Below are 19,655 nucleotides of genomic sequence, written 5' to 3'. Positions count from 1 at the left end.
TCTCTTGCTTGATGTCATTCAGCCCAGGGCAGCTCTTATCAGTGAAACAGAAATACCCAGCTCCAACACAGCCTGCATTGTTCCCTCGTGTTTTGCAAGTCCAGGCTCTGGGTTCCCTCTCCCATTCTCTCCACTGCCTCCAGGGCATTCCTACCACCTCACCCTATCCCGAGTATCCCCATGGGACAGAGAGGGAAACAACACAGCCTAAAGCAAGTCTGCTCCTCCTGGATGCCATATAATGGTTGCCTTTACATATCCCCTTTATATTTGTTATTTCCTTTTTTTTTTTTTTTTTTTGTACCCTCCCTTCCCACAGATGACTGTCATCCCCCTCTGCTCCTTTCCTCAGCAGTTCCAGGAGGGTGAGAGCACAGCCCTCACCACAGCAAAGGGGAGAAGGACTAGGGGCATTCAGTGGTCAGTAACAGGAGAAGCAAAGATGAGTTCTTTTTCCAGACAAGCAACTAGAAGTGGTTACAGGTCAAACTGGTTGCACTTTTCACCTTCCCCACAACTGTTCAGTTTTTGAGAGCTTTTCTGCAACAGGATGTGGCCGAATCTTTGGCCTATGTGTAAGCTGGCACTTACACAAAACAATCTAAACAGGGTAAAACAGGTTAGCAACAAGCTTGTCCTCTGTTCCCTCGTGAAGATGGCTCCCACCCTCCTATGGCTGAAAGCAGATACATAAAAACACTTGTTTGCTCTTTGCGAAGAAGCACCAAATACCACTGCATGAACTTCCTTCAGCTGGCTCCACAGAGTCTGGCATCACATCCCTTAACACACAGTGACACAGCTGGGAAACTCTTCTGGAGAAGTGACCAATGGGTTGTCACCCATCAGTACACACACTTAGCAAAGCAGGGCTGCAACCCCCAACTGTGGTCCCAAAGCACCACCAAAATGCAAAGTGAGGGTAATAATGTAAAGAAAGTCACTCACTTGCTCATCCTTTTCATACAGTCATGGTCTGTTTTCCACAAATTAATCCACCCTTCCTGCATATGTCCAGCCCTAAGGAATAAGACTTGCACAGGTTTCTCTGATGCACCAAACAAGTATTTGCCAATACACTAAAGGCCATGGTAAGAGATATGAGTGAGGTGAAGTTGTCCATTGTGTTCTTTTTACCTGCTTGTTCAGTTTTGTTTTCCCAAATCAGCAAGCTTTTGTAGAGGTTTGATTATATCATTAGAACTTCTACTGTTTTGGTCATTCCTTGTTTCAATTTTTTTTTTTTTTTTTTAATTAAGATATAGAGCATTCCCATAATTGAATACAGATCTGTGAAAAGCCATCTTCTTGGAAAAAAATGTAGCTCATGGGTCTCAACTGCTCTTTTGTTTCCAAGTGCAACTCAAGCCTAATATCCAACCCACATGCCCATTGCCTCACACTCACACAAATCTCCCCAAGAGTCACAAACTCCCCCAGAAACATCCTTTTCCTTCAGAGTTTGTGTCCAGTCAAGACAACTGCACAACTCCTCAAAGTCTGGAGGGGGTTAATGTGAAATGGCAGGGAACTAAAGCCTAGAGGTGGCAGACAAGCAGCTCTCATGTTGATTTCCTGGAATTGGTTTGTGTTTCCTGACCACCCAAAATACTCTGGTTTCATCCGTCCCAACACGGGAAATAGCAGTTTCTAAGTTTGAATGAAGTAATACCTCTTAAGAGATTGAATATTTTTCTGAAGCATCCCAAAAGGAAAGAGCATTAGCAAGAGCCACTTGGGCAAAGATCTAGCGGCCTCTCTGGTGCCAGGTTTACTAGGGCTGATACATGAGGAAGAAGAATGGGATGGATTTGCTCTGGGTTGGTTTGCTCTGGGAAACTTCTCTCTTTGCATCACAGAAGCCCTGCTCTGTGCTCAGCTGTATCTGTGTGGGATTTAACTGACATTGTGCTATTCAGGTGCAGAGATGACTTCTGCTCACAAAGTATTCATGCTCTTTTTGCTCTTGTCTCTTTCTCACTGGATTATGATAATCAAGGTCAAAGTTGAGAACCAGCACGACTTCCGGGACATGGCCAGCATAGTAGCCATGGCAAAAACCTATGCCACCACCGAGCCATTCATTGACTCCAAATATGACATCCGAATCCAGAAAATTGGCAGCAACTACAAGGCTTACATGTGAGTGCATGGCTGTGCCAGAGCGAGACGGGGGAGGAGACAGTGGTATGGATGTGATTGACTCGGTGTCTGCTCTGGGCAGGAGTAGGTAGCTGACTTAATTTCCTTGAAGAATAACCCTGCTCTTCTCCTCCCACATCTGAACCCAGATCCTTCATCCATCAATCATCTTCTCCATTAGTCATTGTCAGGTCATTGTTTCTGGAATGTAAATCTCTGTCTGTTTCTGAGATTCAGTTCCCACTATAATGACTGTGCTCTCCCATCACCTCTCCATCCTGTTGCTGAAGAACTCATCTTTCCCAGCAAAATCCTCCAGCTCCAAGTACCCTGTAGCGGGAACTCAACCCACCCACTTTCCACCTGGAGAAAAAAATACAAAAGATTGAACTAGCTGCAACTCCTGGAGTCCTACTGTCCAGGCCATAGCAGCACCCCATCCTTCAGCCCACAGCAGCACCCTATCCTCTCCCCAGCTGCAGACCACAGCCCCACATCACACATGGGGCACAGAGCACTGGGCAGCACGCAGAGTTTCTGTGGGCATTTTGCATGTGGAGAGGGAGGAGGAGGAGTGACATTTCTTTGGGTGCCCCAAAGCTCCTCCCTGCCCTATGGGGTAGTGAGGGAGGTGGCCTGACAGCAATCTTCAACACTGGTATTTTAAAAAGTATTAGAAAGCATTCAGCCAAACTTCAGTAGTCACCACGGTCAATTAGAGATGGAACCACATGAGTCAGTAAGATACCTGCTTCCTACTATAAACCAGGAAATTAAAAAAGCCACACAGCACATCTTCTCCAGAAGTTCCTTATCCAACCATAGAATTCTGGACAAGTAGTCATCTCCAGCAGTACATTCTTCAGGTAACTAGATAAATTGTATATGTTACCTAACACCCACAACACTGACTTTTGGGTGCATGTGTGCAAACCTCTAGGCCGTAGCTCTGCTGAAGCATAGTTAAACAAGATAATCAAATGTACACAATCACATATTTTTTCAGCTATAACTTCCTAAAATTCCCAGTTGGATTCCTAGCACAGTGATGTTTAAGAAAACTAGATAATGACTGAGTCACATTCTTCATGGAAAGGAAGGACATGGGGGACACTTGCCTACTTCATGTGATCTCAATGAAAGAAAATTTATTTTTAATTGAATCAGGTCAACAATAGCACTGTTGCCTAATACTACATTAATATCTCAGAGAGTCTGACTCAAATTGGCCAAAGGAAAGAAGGTTTAAAATATCAATTAAAATTCCCTATTCCTGCCAACACACCCAGGCTTGGCTCCAGAGCCTGCTCCCCGACTGCCTCTAACTGAAACAAAGGCCAAGTTAGCCTGACCATGCTCTCTCCCCACTTATTATTTGCACTCACCATGCACTCATCCAGAACAGGGATCAGAAATAATACCAGATGACTGAGGAAAGAAAGCAGTCACACTAAGACCTAATCCCACTTGAGAGTATAGCTGCACAAACAATTGTTTACCAAAGAAAAAATGTTTTCATATGAAAACAGTCATGAACAGAGAATACCTTAATGAGAAATGAAGCTCATTAGCAAAGAAAGCAAACAGCAAGATTCACCCAATGACTTGCTAATCCAAGAGGTTGATTTAGACTGAGAGAGCCATTTATGGATGTGAACTTGGGAGAGTGGTATAGTCAGTCCCACCAGGGACTATTCCTTCCACCATAGCATTAGACAAAATAGGTTATTTCTATGATGTAAGTCCCTATAATGTCCAAGGACAGAGGTAAAAGCACCCAGAATATCAGAGCTCTCATTGGTGTCCCAAATAGGAGACTCAAAACCATTAGTCATGCTAGCAAATCTCAGCCTTAAAGGCAATTCCAGCATCTGCAGTAGCGTCATACTGTGTGACTTGCTTTGATCTGTGAGCCATGGAATCTATCCAGTAATTTTATACCTTCACCCACACATATAGACTTTAAAAGCCCCTTTTCTTTTGAGAAAAGACTGCACTGAAACTCTCCAGAATATGTTTACTTTGCACCAAGCATCTGCCAGAGGGAGGATGCTGCAGGGTGAGTCATGCATTCCTCCCTGCCCCAGATGTTCAATGCACTTCCTTCCAGACCATGACCCAAAGCTGCAGTTCAGTTTCCCATTGGCTTCAGTGCAGCAACTCCAGATTTACACTGCTAACAAACTCCTACTTAGCCCATGCCTTGAGCCAGTCTGAAAACAGCAGATAAGCAGCATATGATACATGCCTAAAATTCCACCAAGTGTATTTGACTCCCATTGTAATACTAGTGAAGAGAAAATATGAAAACAGCTTACAGGGGAAATGGGGGCAAAAATTATGCTTCCACACTGACCCCAACTGGGGGCAAACAGAGGGATCATTTCCAGTTAGGACTCATGAAATGTTCACTTTGAATTAAGCCAGCAGCTACTGAGTTTCAGGTATGGGATAGTCTTGCCACCAGCTCTTAGTAAGAGGGTAGTATCCTCCCTTTGTAGTTCCATGAATGGGATTTCTGACCTTGTCACTTCCAATGCACTTCAGCATGCTCTGTAGGGGATACCACATCAACTGTGTCTAAACTAGAGCTACTTATAGACTGAGATAGGACAACAATAACTCTTGATCTGCTTGTTTATCCACTTCTCCTAAACAATGCTGAAGGTGTTGTGGTCACAAATCTGTTTGAGGAACTGATGTCTAAAAGTCTGGGGTCCTTCTCTTTAAGATACTGACTGTACGCTTTGTGGTCCCCTGATGTTTAAGATAGTTGGAAGAAAAATAGGGTTTGAAGCAGGACATCCTTAGGATTTTTTTTTTTTTTTTTTTGTCTGCAGTATCTTTTTTTGCTTCATACAATACAAAAAAGAAAACTGAAAATAAGTTGTATGAGGAGCAGTTGGGGGTCACTTGGTCTATTTAGCTTGGAGAACAGGAGGTGGAGGGGAGACCTCACCACAGTCTACAACTTCCTCACAAGGGGAAGAGGAGGGGGAGTCTCTTCTCTGTGGTGACCAGAGACAGGACCCAAGGAAATGGCCTAAAATTGTGTCAGGGGAGGTTTAGGTTAGATATTAGAAAAGGGTTCTTATCAGAGGGTGGTTGGGCACTGGAACAGCTCCCCAGGGAAGTGGTCACAGCACCAGCCTGACAGAGTTCAAGAAACTTTTGGACAATGCTCTCAAGCACATGATGTGACTGTTGGGGATGGTGCTGTGCAGGGCCAGAAGTTGAGCTCAGTGATTCTTTTGAGCCCCTTCTGACTGAGAACATGCAGTGCTTCTTTAATTCTGTAAATTTGGGGGCACAGTTGATACCTGAACTGCTCAGATATGCTTGAAAGGGAGTAATCTTGACAGAGGCTGTGGTGTAGGGTTTGGTGTCTGGTCCAGTGGGCTTCAAATAAAACTCTTCCATTTCAAAACAGCAAGGTTCCCTAACAGGAAAATCAGGAATACAGCAGAGAGGTATATTTTAAATCTTATGCCCAAAATTGGTTCAAGATGGATAGGCAAAAACAAGTCAAATAAATTAGCCCAATGGCTTGAGTAGAGTTCTTATTTTGGGAGCTTTCCCATGTCAAATTTCCTTGTAAAACTGTCAAGTTGTGGTTTCATTTTCTTAGGGACAACACAGCTGCTTACATTTGGTATGCCAGGTACATTTTCTAAACACCAATGTCAAATCATTTTATCACTAATGAGACTCCAATAGTTCCCACCAGTACAATTGGGATTTTGGATGTTCTCTGCCACTGCAGGGCAATTTTCTGTTAATAATAAATGCTAGCAAAGAGTGGTTCTTCCCACTGCAGAATTGAAAAACATAATCCTAAAAATCCCATAACAAAAGAGGAAGTAAGGCTGAGGACTGAACACTGACCTCACAGGCCATCAAAAGGCTCATGACAATCCAAGCTTGAGGAGGAATCCATTCTTTTGCATGGGAAGTAAGGCAGCAAAATAGATGATGGGTAAAGGCAGCAAGCCCAAAAACCAACTATATGAAAACATGGTTACTGGACACAGTAATCATGCTCTCTCACCACCCCCTCCACTCCTTTAAACATGGTTACAAAGACAGTTTAAAATTCACAGCAACTAAATATTTGGAGGAGAATTGGAAAAAGCACTCCAGGGTGTCTCTCACAAGAGCAAAGGGGAGCCTTAGGCAGTCAGTTATAATGATCCAAGTTTATAGGCCAGCAGGACAGGAGTATTACCACTGCTGAATGCAGTTTTGCAAATTCAGTGTCTTTTGCACATGTTGCTGAAAATGTGAGAGAACCAGCAGCAAGAGTTCCCACAACCTCATATTGAAGTGCTGGGTCACACCTCATACTCCCCTATAAACCTCTACCTAAATTTTCTTCAGCATGGAGAGTTTTCCTGAATATATCCTGTCAGCTTGTTGACTTGTCCTGGCTTGTACACTATGGAGGGGTTATATGGAGTGTTGTCAGAGCAGGCTGTCCTTTGTCTGCCTTGGGCCTAAGGTCAAGAAAAAGGAAAAATTCACCCCTGACAGTGATGGTGAAACTCAGAATTTTCCAGCAACAACACCATTTTTGGAAATTAACTATCAGTTGCAGCTAATGCAACTCCAAAGATTTTGAAATAAGAAATTCTCCAAGTCCGAACACAGTGAGCCACCAGCAGGTCAATGAAAAGCCAGTGAAAAGCCAGTATGATAACATATTCTATGACATCAGTACCACTGAAATCAAATTGAAGTGGACACAGAAGTACAATTGAAATTAAATTTAGGAAGACTCAGAATGTCAGAACTGATATTTTGTGAAGCTGCTTGGCAAATATTTGCCTGGAGAGCTTCTGTCCAATGATGGAGGATGCTACCCATTGCAGAACACAAGGGTGACTATCCTAGAGATCTTTTACACACATTTCAGCTCCCCTAGGTCTGATGTATAAAGAAAGGAAGTACTCACAGAGCCTGATGTGTGCTCAAGACTCCTTGGAGGTTTCTCTGCCTAAAATCCTCAGTCAGTTTTTCATGAGTCTGAACAACATATCCTGTATGGAGTGTTGTTCAGGAAGGATTTGGAAAGGCTTCTGGGAGGAAGAACCTCACCTCATCCCCTCCTGTACAAGCACACAGTCAAGAATGAGAACTACAGTATGTGGGAGGATGGGTCAGGAGTCTATTTTCATGTTCAGGTTATGCTTTTGGTTTGTTTTCCTAGGAGGACTTCCATCTCTGGAAACTGGAAGGCAAACACAGGTTCTGCAATGCTAGAACAGATTGCAATGACAGAGAGGTAAGGAAGAGTGTTTCGAGATGGTATTAGCTATTCTTGGGTTAGAAGGGAGGAATTGTATTTCTGACTTTGGTTAATTGAGAGAACTGGTAAGTAATGTCTCCTGGGAGGCTGGATAAAGACTTTAAATGACCAAGTGTTTTCTTAAAAAAATACTAAGGACACAAAGACAAACTGTCCTATTTTGAAGAACAGACTGAAAGTACAGCTAGAAACCAACATTGCTAAATCATTAGATCCACAGGAAACAGGACCAGCATGCTAGGTCAAGCACACCAGTACAAACATGTAGGGATAAAATCAGAAAGGTCAAAGCACAAAACAAAAAGTAACATGAGGTTATTCTAAGTACATTACCAATGAGAGGGAGACACAGAAAAGAGTTTTTCTTCTACTTAACAGGCGAAAAAACTGTCAGCTGAAGTGCTGAAACTACTTTTTTGCTTTAGGCCCACAAAAGTGATCACTGTCTAAGCTGAGGTCTTCTCACTGTTGAACAGAGCAGAAAGAATTCCCTCATGCATTTTACAGACTAAAATTTGCAGATGCTGCTTCCTTCTATTCAAATCACTGGGATATTTGCTAATACTGCAACTGCCTGACACTCTGGACTCATGGTAACATGCTTTGCTGTAACTCCTATCCTGCAGAGCTAACACTTGTTCTCACCACTTTTCTCCATCCCATCTAAGTAGATTCATAGATTTATAGAGTCCATAGATTACATGTAGCATTCATCCTTAGTGAATTCAATATTTTTTTAGATTACACCTCCAGTTTGTCAGAGTCAATTAATTTTGACTCCATCCAGTTTTAGGCACCACAATAGAAGATAAATAGCAAAAAGCTGGAAAAAGTCCAAAGGATAATAAAAGGAACATTCAGAGAAAATCTAATGAGTTGTTACATAGTTTTATGTAGTTTTCCACCTTCTTCAATTAGCAGACCACTGATATTTTTCCAGTAGAGGTGTAGACTAAAGCACAATGAATCTCTGCTTGCAGTGCAGAGGTTCACTCTCCTTCATTAACTATTACAGACCTGGAAGAAGTTGCCTACGAGCTGAACACCTCTTCATCCAAAAGATTAAAAAGCCAAAAGAGCATGAAAGCATGTTAATAGGCATTTCTCACTACTTACATTAGAAGTCTAATATTCTAATAAGTAAATTATAGCTTGAAAGGTTCCTTTGAACATTTCCTATATTTTCTTAAAGTAAGGATAGCATAACACAGAAATTGATTCTCTGAAAGGGATGGAAGATCTCTATCCTCTTTCAGACCAGATGAAAGAAATGTTTCTTCTTGGGAACACAAGAGTTGTGCAGGCAATCATCTAAGGCCCCTTCTGCACCTTTAGTTCTGCAGAACAGGGAAGCCAAGCCCCAAATCAGATGCTGAAGGTCACTCTGCAAGACCCTAATAGTACTGTGGGGACAAGACATGATGGTGCATCCTGGCTGTTTATAACACAGCTGAAGCTAGACACATGAAGGGTAGATATTTCTTTATTGCAGTGTTGTAGGACTAAAACTCCGATTCCTGCCAGCCTGCAACACTGTATTTTGAAGGTTTGTTTTGTTAATTTTACCATAGTTAACCACTCCAGCCTTATGCAACAAACCCTGTTGAAGTCTGTCAGTTGTCAGTGCATTCAACAAGGCAGGAATGTGCTCAAACACTCTGATGAGTAGGAGCAACCTGAAGTACCTACTGTATTGCACAGTAAGTACTAAGGATTTAAATGTTCAGGTAATACAGAAATAACAGTAAACCCTCTGAAAAGCAACACCTAATGCATGTACATAAATATGCTCTTCACCCTATAATGCTCCTCTTACACCCTGATGCTGCCAGTGCTCACCTATGGCCAGCAAATGTTGAAGATGTGTATCTATCATAGTCTGGCATGAACAACAATTCCCTGAGCCTGGCTGCTGAGCCAAGACATCCAGAGATGTTCCTCAGGAAAGGAGGCATTCCCCACAATGCTGCTCCTGGATCCTGGGCCTCAGCAGTGCATGAGGGGTGCTCTCTGTGCCTCCTGCCTGACATGCAGTCCATCATTCTCCTCATACACTGTCTTCCTTGGGGGGGGGTCCTTGGGTGAACACACTTGGTCTCCTCATTAGGGATAAAAGAGCACTGGTAGTCATTTAAGTCATAATTTTTCTTCTTCCCAGAGACATTGTGTTCACACGAGTTGATCATTATATTGTAAAGCTATGGGGACTCTGGCTGGCTTCAAGGACGTATATTTGTCCTTTAGCCAGAACAGCTCTTTCCCCAGTCCCTGTAGGGTCTGCAAAATGTCAGTGTTTTCATGAGACTGTGGCCTTCCCTCCCCTCTCTGCATCTTGTCATAGTCCTGCTTACAGATCTGATGTTCTGAGATTATTATTTTTATTTAAATGTCCAGGACCACGGCACAGCTGCACAGGAAATAAAACCAGGCTGCCTCATTCCCTCCTCATTTGCTGTGGGGGGGATGTGGTCCCCCCATAATATGCCTCTTGTCATTCTCTCTTCTCCTCTGACTCCAGGACAGCTAAGGGACCACCAGCTCACATTCCCATCCTGCAATGGATAGGGAAAAGTGCTGCAGCCTGAAGGTCTCCCTGCAACAAATAGTGCCTGGTCCATATGATGAGACTGCCTGACTAGGAACAACACCCAAGGGACAGAAGCAGGCAGGAAACTGTAAAAGATAAAATAGAAATCAAATTGTAAAATGCAGGAGCCACTGTGTTACAGATCAGAGAGGGGATGGCTACTCCTTGCTAAATTCAACACTCACTTTCTGATCCTATTCCAGTCCTAATGTCCAGGATATCTTATCAGGAGAAAGCTGCTGCATAATGGAGGGCTTTCAGGCAAAGCCAATACAAACGCTGAGGGGCCAACACTACTGTGAGATTAAACGAGCTAAATATTTATAGCTTGGCTGAATGACAACCAACTGGAGATCTGATGTAAATACCAAGGAGAGAAAAAAACATTTTAAGGTGGCTTTGAGGGCCGGATTGAATCAATCTGTAATGAAGGGAAACTTTAGGCAAGGTTCTTTTTTCACTCCATCTCCTGTGCAAGAGAGGGAGTCAAGGAGGTAGCAAAATACATGAAGGATGCCTTGTTATCAGGCTCCCAAATGGCTTTGTGTTCCTATGGGCAGCGGGTGGGTGGCTGGTTTTGGTGGGCTACCCAAGGACAGCTAATCCTAGGCCATGCTCTTGTGGTTTCTGCAGGTACAGACTCTGGGCAGATGCCTGTGCAGAAATGTTTGGAGGTCTTGATATCTGCGCTGTCAAAGCTGTCCACAGCAAAGATGGAAAAGACTATATCATTGAGGTGAGAGCCTGGGCAACCTGAATGTGAGTCTCCTTTGGGAAGTGTAGCTGCAAGCACTCTGCCTTGGAGTTCACAGGCACCAGGGTACTCACTTACCCCTGCATGCTCCTGCAGTCTCTGCTCCTCCATGCCCACCTGCATCCTCAGGCCATGGCCACTGATATGTTAGGAACTGATTCAGAGCTCCAGCCAAACTAGCAGATACACAGCAAAGTGTCAGGGTTGAAGTGCCTTCCTTTCTCAGTGTGGACTGTGAAAGGAAATGGAGAGCCACAGAGTTTTTGGTCACCTCAGCTTTCCAGCAGGTTATTCAGTTCATTAAAAATCTCAGTTTCTCTCTGAATGAACCTTTCTTCAATCACTTTAAAGGGAACTTGCAAACAAAAATCCTAGCTGCACCTAGTTTAAAAGAGGAAAATAAATGGTGAGAGTGTAGCAAAAGGTTCACAAGCAACAGGAGCAACTTGATTCAACAAAAAAATAAAGGTGCATTTTCTAAAATCTTTTGCCCAGACAGCATTCACTACAGTAAGAGGCCATGCCATCAAGACAAAGCACCACAAAGTTACTATGAGTAATGTGTACTACAGCATTTTGTATTCAGGGCTGGACAGACTGTGGCTCTGAGAGCTAAAGTTCAATGTGCTCCTTCCCAGGCCAGGAGGCAGTAATGGAAGTGGGGTAAATGTCACACTCAGATCATCCTAACAGGGCAGAGAAGGAAAAGCTGGACAGAAAATCAAAGTGGAAGCTGAAGAGGTGTCCTGGAGGAGAGACAATCCAGAAAGCAAGCAAGTGCCTCTGTCAGTATGTGACTTGAGAAGACACAACATCTGACCTGCTGTAAACTCCACCAACACAGGCCAGCTGAGGCAGACGAGCAGAGCCAGCCTATTGGCTTGGTGCAGGGGTGCTGACACACTGCAAAGCTATGTGTGGGAGAGCAGTCCCACCCGCTGAGGGCTGGGATGCTGATGAGAACCACATGAGCCCTCCAGTGACTGTGCATTCCTGCATTATGTATCTGCTCTCCCCAGGGAGGGGAGCAGTGACCTGTCAAAGGCCATGTGATAGAAGCGTGCTGCCAGCAACCAAACGCTGGCAAGCCTCTGTCTTTTCCTGAATTGATGGGGCCAGGGCTAATGGGTCTGCTCCTGTATGCAATTCATCAGCACCTAGAGGAACATCCCCTAGAGCAGACTGTTTCCCTGCTGTGCACTTTAAAATCTCTATGCCCCTGCAGCTGGGAAAGAAAGAGCAAGAAAGCAGAGGCAACTGTAGGGACATTTGGATTGTGTCCACACATAGTTAGACTTGATATGTGGTTTTCATATCCCTGCATATATTCTTGCACATAAGCCTATGTACGTGCACACATGGCTAGTTCTGGGCTTAAAGATTATATGCCTCTGTCTGGGTATGCCTCTGGGTTTCACATCTGCCACTGTGTGTGACTGACTGGTGAAAAGCACGTCCGTACCCTAACAGCCATCATCAGCTTGCACACAGAGAAATGCACACCCAGGCTCCTCTCTGTGTGACCAAGGTGAGCAGCAATGCATCTGATATGACACAAATCAGAAGAAACACAATATAGTTTCAGATGGGTCATGCTGAATTATCCCAGTGGAGAACCTGACTGAGCAGGCCTGGTATACCAACATCTAGCAGGCATTCAGATGCCAGGCTGATAGAAAAGAGTAAAATAAGGAGCAGAACAAAGCCAGACAGGCACCTTTTTATGCAGATCTGAGGGAGATGTTGACAAGTAATTAATTGCCTCCAGCCAACTTCCTGGGGTACTTTTCTTGGTCTGAAACTGATCCCTTGTTTTGTTTTTTTTTTTTTCTTTTGATAGTGGGAGAAAAAAGTTGACAGAGTGACAGTTGTATTTTCTTGGTAAGAAGGAACAGTGTGCTGTGACATTTTACAAGAAAGCATGCTTAAATGGGCTGAAAAAACAAGGAATTTGCACAATGCAATTGCAGGGAGTAATTAATTTTCACAGTGCAAAGTAGTTCTTCAGGAAAAATTCACAGAGTTAGTGATGGGCAGTTCTATGAGCTGAGATTTATCACAGTGGTTTTTGGAAATAAAATCAGATTAAGACAGATGAGCTATCAACAGCACAAGAGTAATCTTGCACACATGGTGTTTGCTCTTACTTGAACTTCACCTTCTTTTCTTTTCCCATGACAAACAGCAGTATCTGTTGTGTTTCTTAAGACACTTGTGTACCATCTTCATTATTCATATTGAAACAGATTGTGAATTTAACAGTAAATTTTGGTGATTCTTTTTTGCTCTGCTTTAAAGAACTTCATCACTTTGAGGGAATATTCAACATAAGTAGTCAGCCCTCAATCAGAATTCCTCAAAATAATACAAATTCTCTACTGGAGCTCAGCAACATGTATGGTTTAATAACCACCCCTCTCCCTCTATTTTTTTTTTTTTTTAATCTAGCTCATTTCCACATCTCTGCTAAGATGAAAAATATGAAGCAAGCAGAGGGCAAGGAAAATGGTCCATGTGATTTATTCTTCCTCCTGGAAGAATAAGATAAGCCCTGACTGCATACAGCTAAGATGTGCTACTAGACATGCTCATCGAACCACTGGTCATCCCTTCAGCAGTGCCTGTCATTTGTTTTGATATGTCCAATCATCAGTTTCCTTCCTTCCTTCCTTCCTTTCCTTCCTTTCCTTCCTTCCTCCCTCCCTCCCTTCCAGTCCACTCCACTCTCACACATCAGAGTGTGAAAAAGCAAGCCCAGGCTTCAGCATCAGATAGGCACAGAGGGAGAACCAGGATGGTCTCCTCCTGAGCCTGCCTGGGCACTTTTCCATCACCCCTCATACACCTTCTCAGGCAACAGCAGCTGCACCAGGAGCAGCCACTGACCTTGGGCAGCTACAAAGGCTGCATCCATATGTGCTGACATCATCTTACCTTGCCCAGGTGTTCTGTGATCACCTGGGAAGGGATGAGTCCAATCTGTCTGTAATTCACATATTACTCTCAGCCAGTTGATTGGTTCAGTATCAGCATTTGTATCTGCCCAGTTCCAGACCAATCCACCCTTCCTGCAGGACAGGCAAGGTGACCACTCATTCTTTTCAATTCAGTGGCAACCAGCTGTGTCATTTCACCCACAGAAATTACTGCCATTTTCAAATACCTTCCCTGTGCATGTGATTGTTCACTCCTGTATTTGCTGTCTCCCACACCTCACATTCCCCTGCCAGATACTACACATCAGGACAGCAGATAGCCTCATCCCGGGTGCACCTTCACTGGTGCAGGTGGAACCTGCTCCAGGGTTCACTCCCCCTGGTGCCTCTGGTTTATAAAGCACTATCTTCCTCTTCAGCCACTGCAGCCATAGAAAGAAGAAAAAGCAGTCCCTGAAATAGGGAAATCAGCTCTGGGGTTCTCAGCACAGGAGAAAAATGGACCTGTTGGAGCAGATTCAGAGGAGGATCATGAAGATGATTAAAGTGCTGGAGCACCTCTCCTATGAAGACAGCTCCCAAAAGAGCTGTGGTTGTTCAGCCTGGAGGAGAGAGGAATCTGGGCAGATCTTATAGCACCTTCCAGTATGTAAAGAGGACCCATAAGAAAGGGACAAGCCTTTTAGCAGGGTCTGTTGCAACAGGACAGATGATAACGATTTTAAACTAAAAGATTCCAGTTGCAGATAAGGAAGAAATTTTTTTGCAGTGTGGATAGTGGTGGATGTCCCATCTGCAGAGACACTCAAGGTCAGGTTGGACGGGGCTCGAGAGGAACCTGATCTAGTTGAAGATGTCTTTGCTCATAGCAGGGGTATCGGACTGGGGTGCCTTTAAAGGTTCCTTCCAGCCCAAACGAGCCTGTGAAAAGCGGGGCTCGGGGTGTTTTGAGAAGAGCCGTGTCTCTGGGGGGCGGGAGCCGGGAGCGCGGCTCGCCTGGCTCTCGGCAGGGTAAGGGCATCATCTAGTGGCCACACGGGCCCCTCGCACCGTGCGGGGACACGGGAGACCGCCTCTCTCGGGAACTGTAATTGCCGCATTTCATTTTAAGATAGGGGCGGAGAGGAGGGAAATGTGCGCAGAGAGCTGCTGGAGGGCCCCCAGGAGCCCTGGCCAGTGAGACCCAGACGGGAATTGGCCACTCCCTGGCACTGTTAGGAAGCATCACATCCCTCACCTCATTTCTCAACGGCAGAACAGCTAAGTGGATAGTGGAAGGAAAAGTCACCTTGTGTATTTTGCCAATATAATTTTGACATATAATTTTCCAACCTTCTTCTTTTGTCCCCTGGGCCAAGCAGGCCATGGATATAAAGACCCTTTCCACATGTATCATAGTTAAAACTTTCTAGGGAGCTTCTCTAGTGCTCATAGAAGACACCTACAGAAATTAAACAAAACCATTATTCTGCAAGAAAAGAGCAGAATACAAACTCAGTGAACTCACCTTACTGATTTCCTCTACTTTAAATCTAAAAAAAGAGGGTACATAATTTTCCATTTTCCTCCAAGAGTGTAGTCTTGCAGCCTTGCCAGGGTGGAGTGCACTTCTGATTTTTATCTGAGCGTGAGTCAGTGCCTTTCTTGAGCAATTCAACCTTCAACTTTGCATTTCCAGGGATTTTAATGTTTGCTTTAAAAATAAAAGCAAAATAAAATAAACTCTTCCAACCCTGATATTTTGGTACTATTATATTTACTCCAGCTGAATCTTAACTTCAACAGAGTACAGTTCTTCCTGTGGGATTTAGCTAATGTTTGCAAAATACTTGATTTATATTGAACTGTTGAAAATTATGTTCAGGGCTGCTATACAGCTGGGGGTCTGCTGAGCTTTCAGTATTATTGTTGTGAGGCCATTTCTTACCTCAAAGACCCTTTGACAGTTTTCCTTCCCCCATCCCCACAGTCTTGTTTCCCAGCTTTCCCCAGTAGATTTGTAGAACTTGCTTGGGAAGCAGTTGTATCACAGCATTATCAAGAAGACAAGCAGAGATCAAGTTTATTTTCCTGTGCTTGGTGCTGGTTTGGTGACATCCTATTCATTACACATCTGTGGTGTTTATTTTCACTCTCAGGATGCAATGCTTTGTGTTCATTAATCCCAAATGTTTCCTGGTTTCCTCCATCCCTGTTGCTCTCATCTCCTCAGGCTTCAGTACATGCTGTTTCTCTTCTCCTGCGGCCCTTTAAGTTACACTGACATCCCCAAATACTGTGAGACAATGCTAGAGAGACCTTATCCATCAGAGGCATCTCCTCAGGACATGTGAAGGAGAAAATCTCTATTAAGTTGATTTAGAAAGCTTCCAAACACCGTAAGTCTTGGCTTGGCTCCATTGTGAAAGCAAAGAAGATGGAGAGTTGGGGGATGTACATGTCCAAAAAGCCCTAAGCAAAGTCCCACACCTGGAAAACTCAAGCATGTTTCAGCACAAGGAGAGCAGTAACTATAGATATTGGCGAGGATGGGGAGACACAAAACAGGTTAATGTAAGAGGTGATTTGAAACAGGCATCTACCAGCAGGAGACCACCTTACTAACTGTTGTTTTTGCCTCCTGTGGCAGGTGATGGACAGCTCAATGCCCCTGATTGGGGAACACATAGAAGAGGACAGACAACTTATAGCTGACCTGGTTGTTTCCAAAATGACACAGCTTGTCGTCACTGCTGGATCTACACCATCACCTCTGAGGCCTTGGGTACGAGTGAATAGAGACCTTGTGACCAAGTTATTTCCCTGAACTTCTTTCTTTATCCTTGCTGAATGTGTCAGGCAGTCAGACATCTCAGAGAATTGAACAGTCCCATGTAGGAGTGTATCGGACTGACTGACTCCTGCTCTTCCAAAGGAGACTCTCACAGGCTCTTTAAAGTGGGTGTCCCTAAGGAACCCATCTCTCTCCCTCACTCTCCTTTCAGATAAATATGACATCACACCAGTAGCATGTCCATGCATCCAGACTAAATTCATTGATTCACATTGAAGACAGGCATTTTAGAGGTACTTCTAATACCCAGTTTCATTTCCATTTAACACCATCCCTCAGGATAGGTTTCATTCTGATTTTCACATCCCTGTTCTGCTTTCAAGAGCAAAAAGTGGGAATCTACAGCAAGACTTGTTCCATTCCTTACTGCAGTTTCCTCAGAGATGTCCTTTGCCACCTTCATCAGGGGAGGCTTTACTAAAGCTGAACTCATGTGAGAATCTATTACTTTTGCATTTAAACTGACCCCTTAGTTCTTCTTGCGTCCATCCATTTTGAGTATCAAATACATTTAATTTTACTCCCACTTTTCCCAGGGGCAGTTCTATATAAATGAAACACCCCAAAACATAACCTGACTATCCAGGTGTTCTTGCTACACCTCCTTCAGTATCTATCCAAGTGTGAAAGCTTGAGGACAACAAATCTGTACAACAGAAGAGACAAGAGAGCAAAAAGCTTGAGGGACAAAACTGATTGCAACATACTGGTACAATTTTCATTTCCATTTGAGATAAAAAAAATGGGAGAAGGCATTTTATGGTGCTCTGCCTTTATTATATGACAGTCCACTCCTGCTAAACCAGGTCCCAGCATGAAGGGGTATTTGGGGTAACTGCAAGTTTAAGCTAGAGTGAAGCAGTAAACATTAAATAGACACTGAAAATGCTTTGAGGCAGGGAAGGTGGTACAGAAGAGACAGCATTTACAAAATGGAATCAAGAACTACCATTTGAAAAGCCAAGATATAGAATGTGTGAACTAAAAACAAAGGGGCAAGCCAACAGAAACTGAGAACGTGGACAGATGCATCTGTTTTCCATGTCCCTAATATACTGGTACAGGATTGGATTGGATTACAGCAGACCTAAATTAAGGCCAAAACAAATCTTGAAGGGATGGGGTGTCAAATAAGAAAAGGGTTTTCATTGGGAATAAAACCTAGAAACACCTGTATATATAATCAAGAAAACTAAACCTACAAACAGGTTAACTAGAGTGTTTTACTATAGAGAAAGATCTTGGTGCCACAAACATGACAAAAATTGTACACACTACATTACTAACATAATGTTATAACAGTTAGAAGTGTCCAGAGAGAAATAATTAAATATGAGGCTAGTGAGATGCAGAACTAGAGCTATGGATGAAGACTTCCACAGAAGGAGCACAAAGAGCAATTCTGAACATAAAGACAGAACAACTGAATACATAGAAATATTAATCCTTGGATATCTATGAGTATGAATAAAATACTTATACCTATTATATTGGACCTCTTTATACTAGTCTCTGGGTTGAGAAAAACAGAAATTATGAAACTGAGTGCACAAAATTGACAGAGATGGAATAGTAACAAGTCATAACAATATGAGACTTCAGCTATCATGAAGCAAGTCAAATATCACAGTGGGATAGCAATTCAGAGGGAGGTAAAAACACCCTGACTTTGCCATAAAAAATATCCAGGTACAAATTCAGATAGTGAGTGTGTACCATTAGATTTAATGTCCAAGGGAAAAATGTGATATCAAAAAGTAAGGGTATGAGAAAAGAAAATTTATCAACTCCCAGCAGTAAAACTGTACAGATGCTATTTGAGAGAACACTGTTTTCCAGAATGCATATATACATTTCTGATTTGCTCATGAACCAAGAATGTGAGAAATAAACTCATATAATTAAATGATAAAAAAGACATTCAAGACAAATGGGGGGAAAAAAATTCAAATTTGGAAATCTGACATTTAAGACCCTTAGATGCCATCATACAGTAATAAAAGAAAATGTAAATAGGACAGAAATTAATTTTGATAGAAGAAAGAATGAAACAAGTTCTTTGAGTTTATCAGAAAATAAGCAATTTGGTGGGCTCTATGGATCATCCAAAGTTAAGGGAGGAAGAGTTCCAGGTCTGGAACTGTCATGTGTTCCCAGTCACAACAGGGACAGTGTTGTGGCTCTAGTAAATGTTATTGCTAAAAGTGGGAACTTCTTTACTTCATTATAGTTTTTCCTGATCAGAATGCCACAGAAAGAACAAAAACATTTATTAAATCAGTGATGACTGATATTAAAAAAAAAAAATTATTAAGCCCCCAATTCTAGATGATCACATCCAATGAAGTGAATTTGGGAAGTGACTAAGCTGCCAAAAAAACTGTGCAATATCATTAGAAATAGTCCTCTGCTTCAGAGGACTGGTGTACAACGAATACAAAATATGTGGTTTTAAACCTGTAAGAGAAATGTAGAAAAATTGATGCAAATAAGTCATAGACTATGAATTATCTCAAATAATAATTTAAAGAAGAATACAGAAGAATAAATAAATCAGCAGAAACCACAGCTAAGGGCATTTACCATGTGATTACCATGTGAAGAAGAAAAAATGTCCCATTCCTTTCAATTCTTTTCCTTTAATTTCTTTGGGAATTCTTTCATGAAGTGGTAGAAAGCAGGCAATCAGTCAGAATTTCGTAGCTCATCAAAGAGCCTTAGGCAAGGAAACAGACAAGCTATAAAAGCAAGCATGGAGGATAAAGTTTTAGAAAGCATAAAAGGTAAAGTTTTATTGTGTAGCAGAAGCTGACCTCAGATACAGATGTTAGAGACTTTAATTCTTGTGAACAGTTAACAGAGGGGATATTTCAAGGACACTGTGCCTGCCGTTTTGATATATGGGTTGGTAGAGCCCAGGACAGGCTAAGATGTTAATGACAAGTTTGCTCTCAACATGAAACCCAGTCTCATGCCTACACTGTGGTTCTGCCCTCACCTCTCTGACCCACCACCAGATTTTCCCTCCACTGTTTCTCTTCCAAAGGCAGAAGACCTTGGGCTGGCCCTCACTCCTTCATGTCTCAGCTTCAAGAACC

The 19,655-nt window shown here is 42.9% G+C and overlaps 1 protein-coding gene and 1 long non-coding RNA gene across 2 annotated transcripts in view; one reads left to right on the top strand and one right to left on the bottom strand.

The window, feature by feature from the left end:
* The window catches only part of LOC306801437, a 53,817-nt gene extending 52,580 nt beyond the window's left edge, over positions 1 to 1,237 (bottom strand). The window contains exon 1 of the long non-coding RNA XR_013774090.1: positions 949 to 1,237. This is a non-coding gene — a long non-coding RNA (uncharacterized lncRNA). The remainder of the gene's footprint in view (positions 1 to 948) is intronic.
* SYN3 (synapsin III) overlaps positions 1 to 19,655 on the top strand; it is a 187,255-nt gene that overhangs the window by 157,654 nt on the left and 9,946 nt on the right. Inside the window, exons 8-11 of the mRNA XM_079304510.1 lie at positions 2,000 to 2,142; positions 7,349 to 7,423; positions 10,668 to 10,770; positions 16,354 to 16,488. Of these exons, the coding sequence (XP_079160636.1) occupies positions 2,000 to 2,142; positions 7,349 to 7,423; positions 10,668 to 10,770; positions 16,354 to 16,488 (456 nt within the window). The remainder of the gene's footprint in view (positions 1 to 1,999; positions 2,143 to 7,348; positions 7,424 to 10,667; positions 10,771 to 16,353; positions 16,489 to 19,655) is intronic.

This window comes from Erithacus rubecula (genome assembly GCF_903797595.1).
Source record: "Erithacus rubecula genome assembly, chromosome: 4".
Classification (NCBI taxonomy): Eukaryota; Metazoa; Chordata; class Aves; order Passeriformes; family Muscicapidae; genus Erithacus; species Erithacus rubecula.
This window is presented reverse-complemented; position numbering and strand designations above follow the sequence as displayed.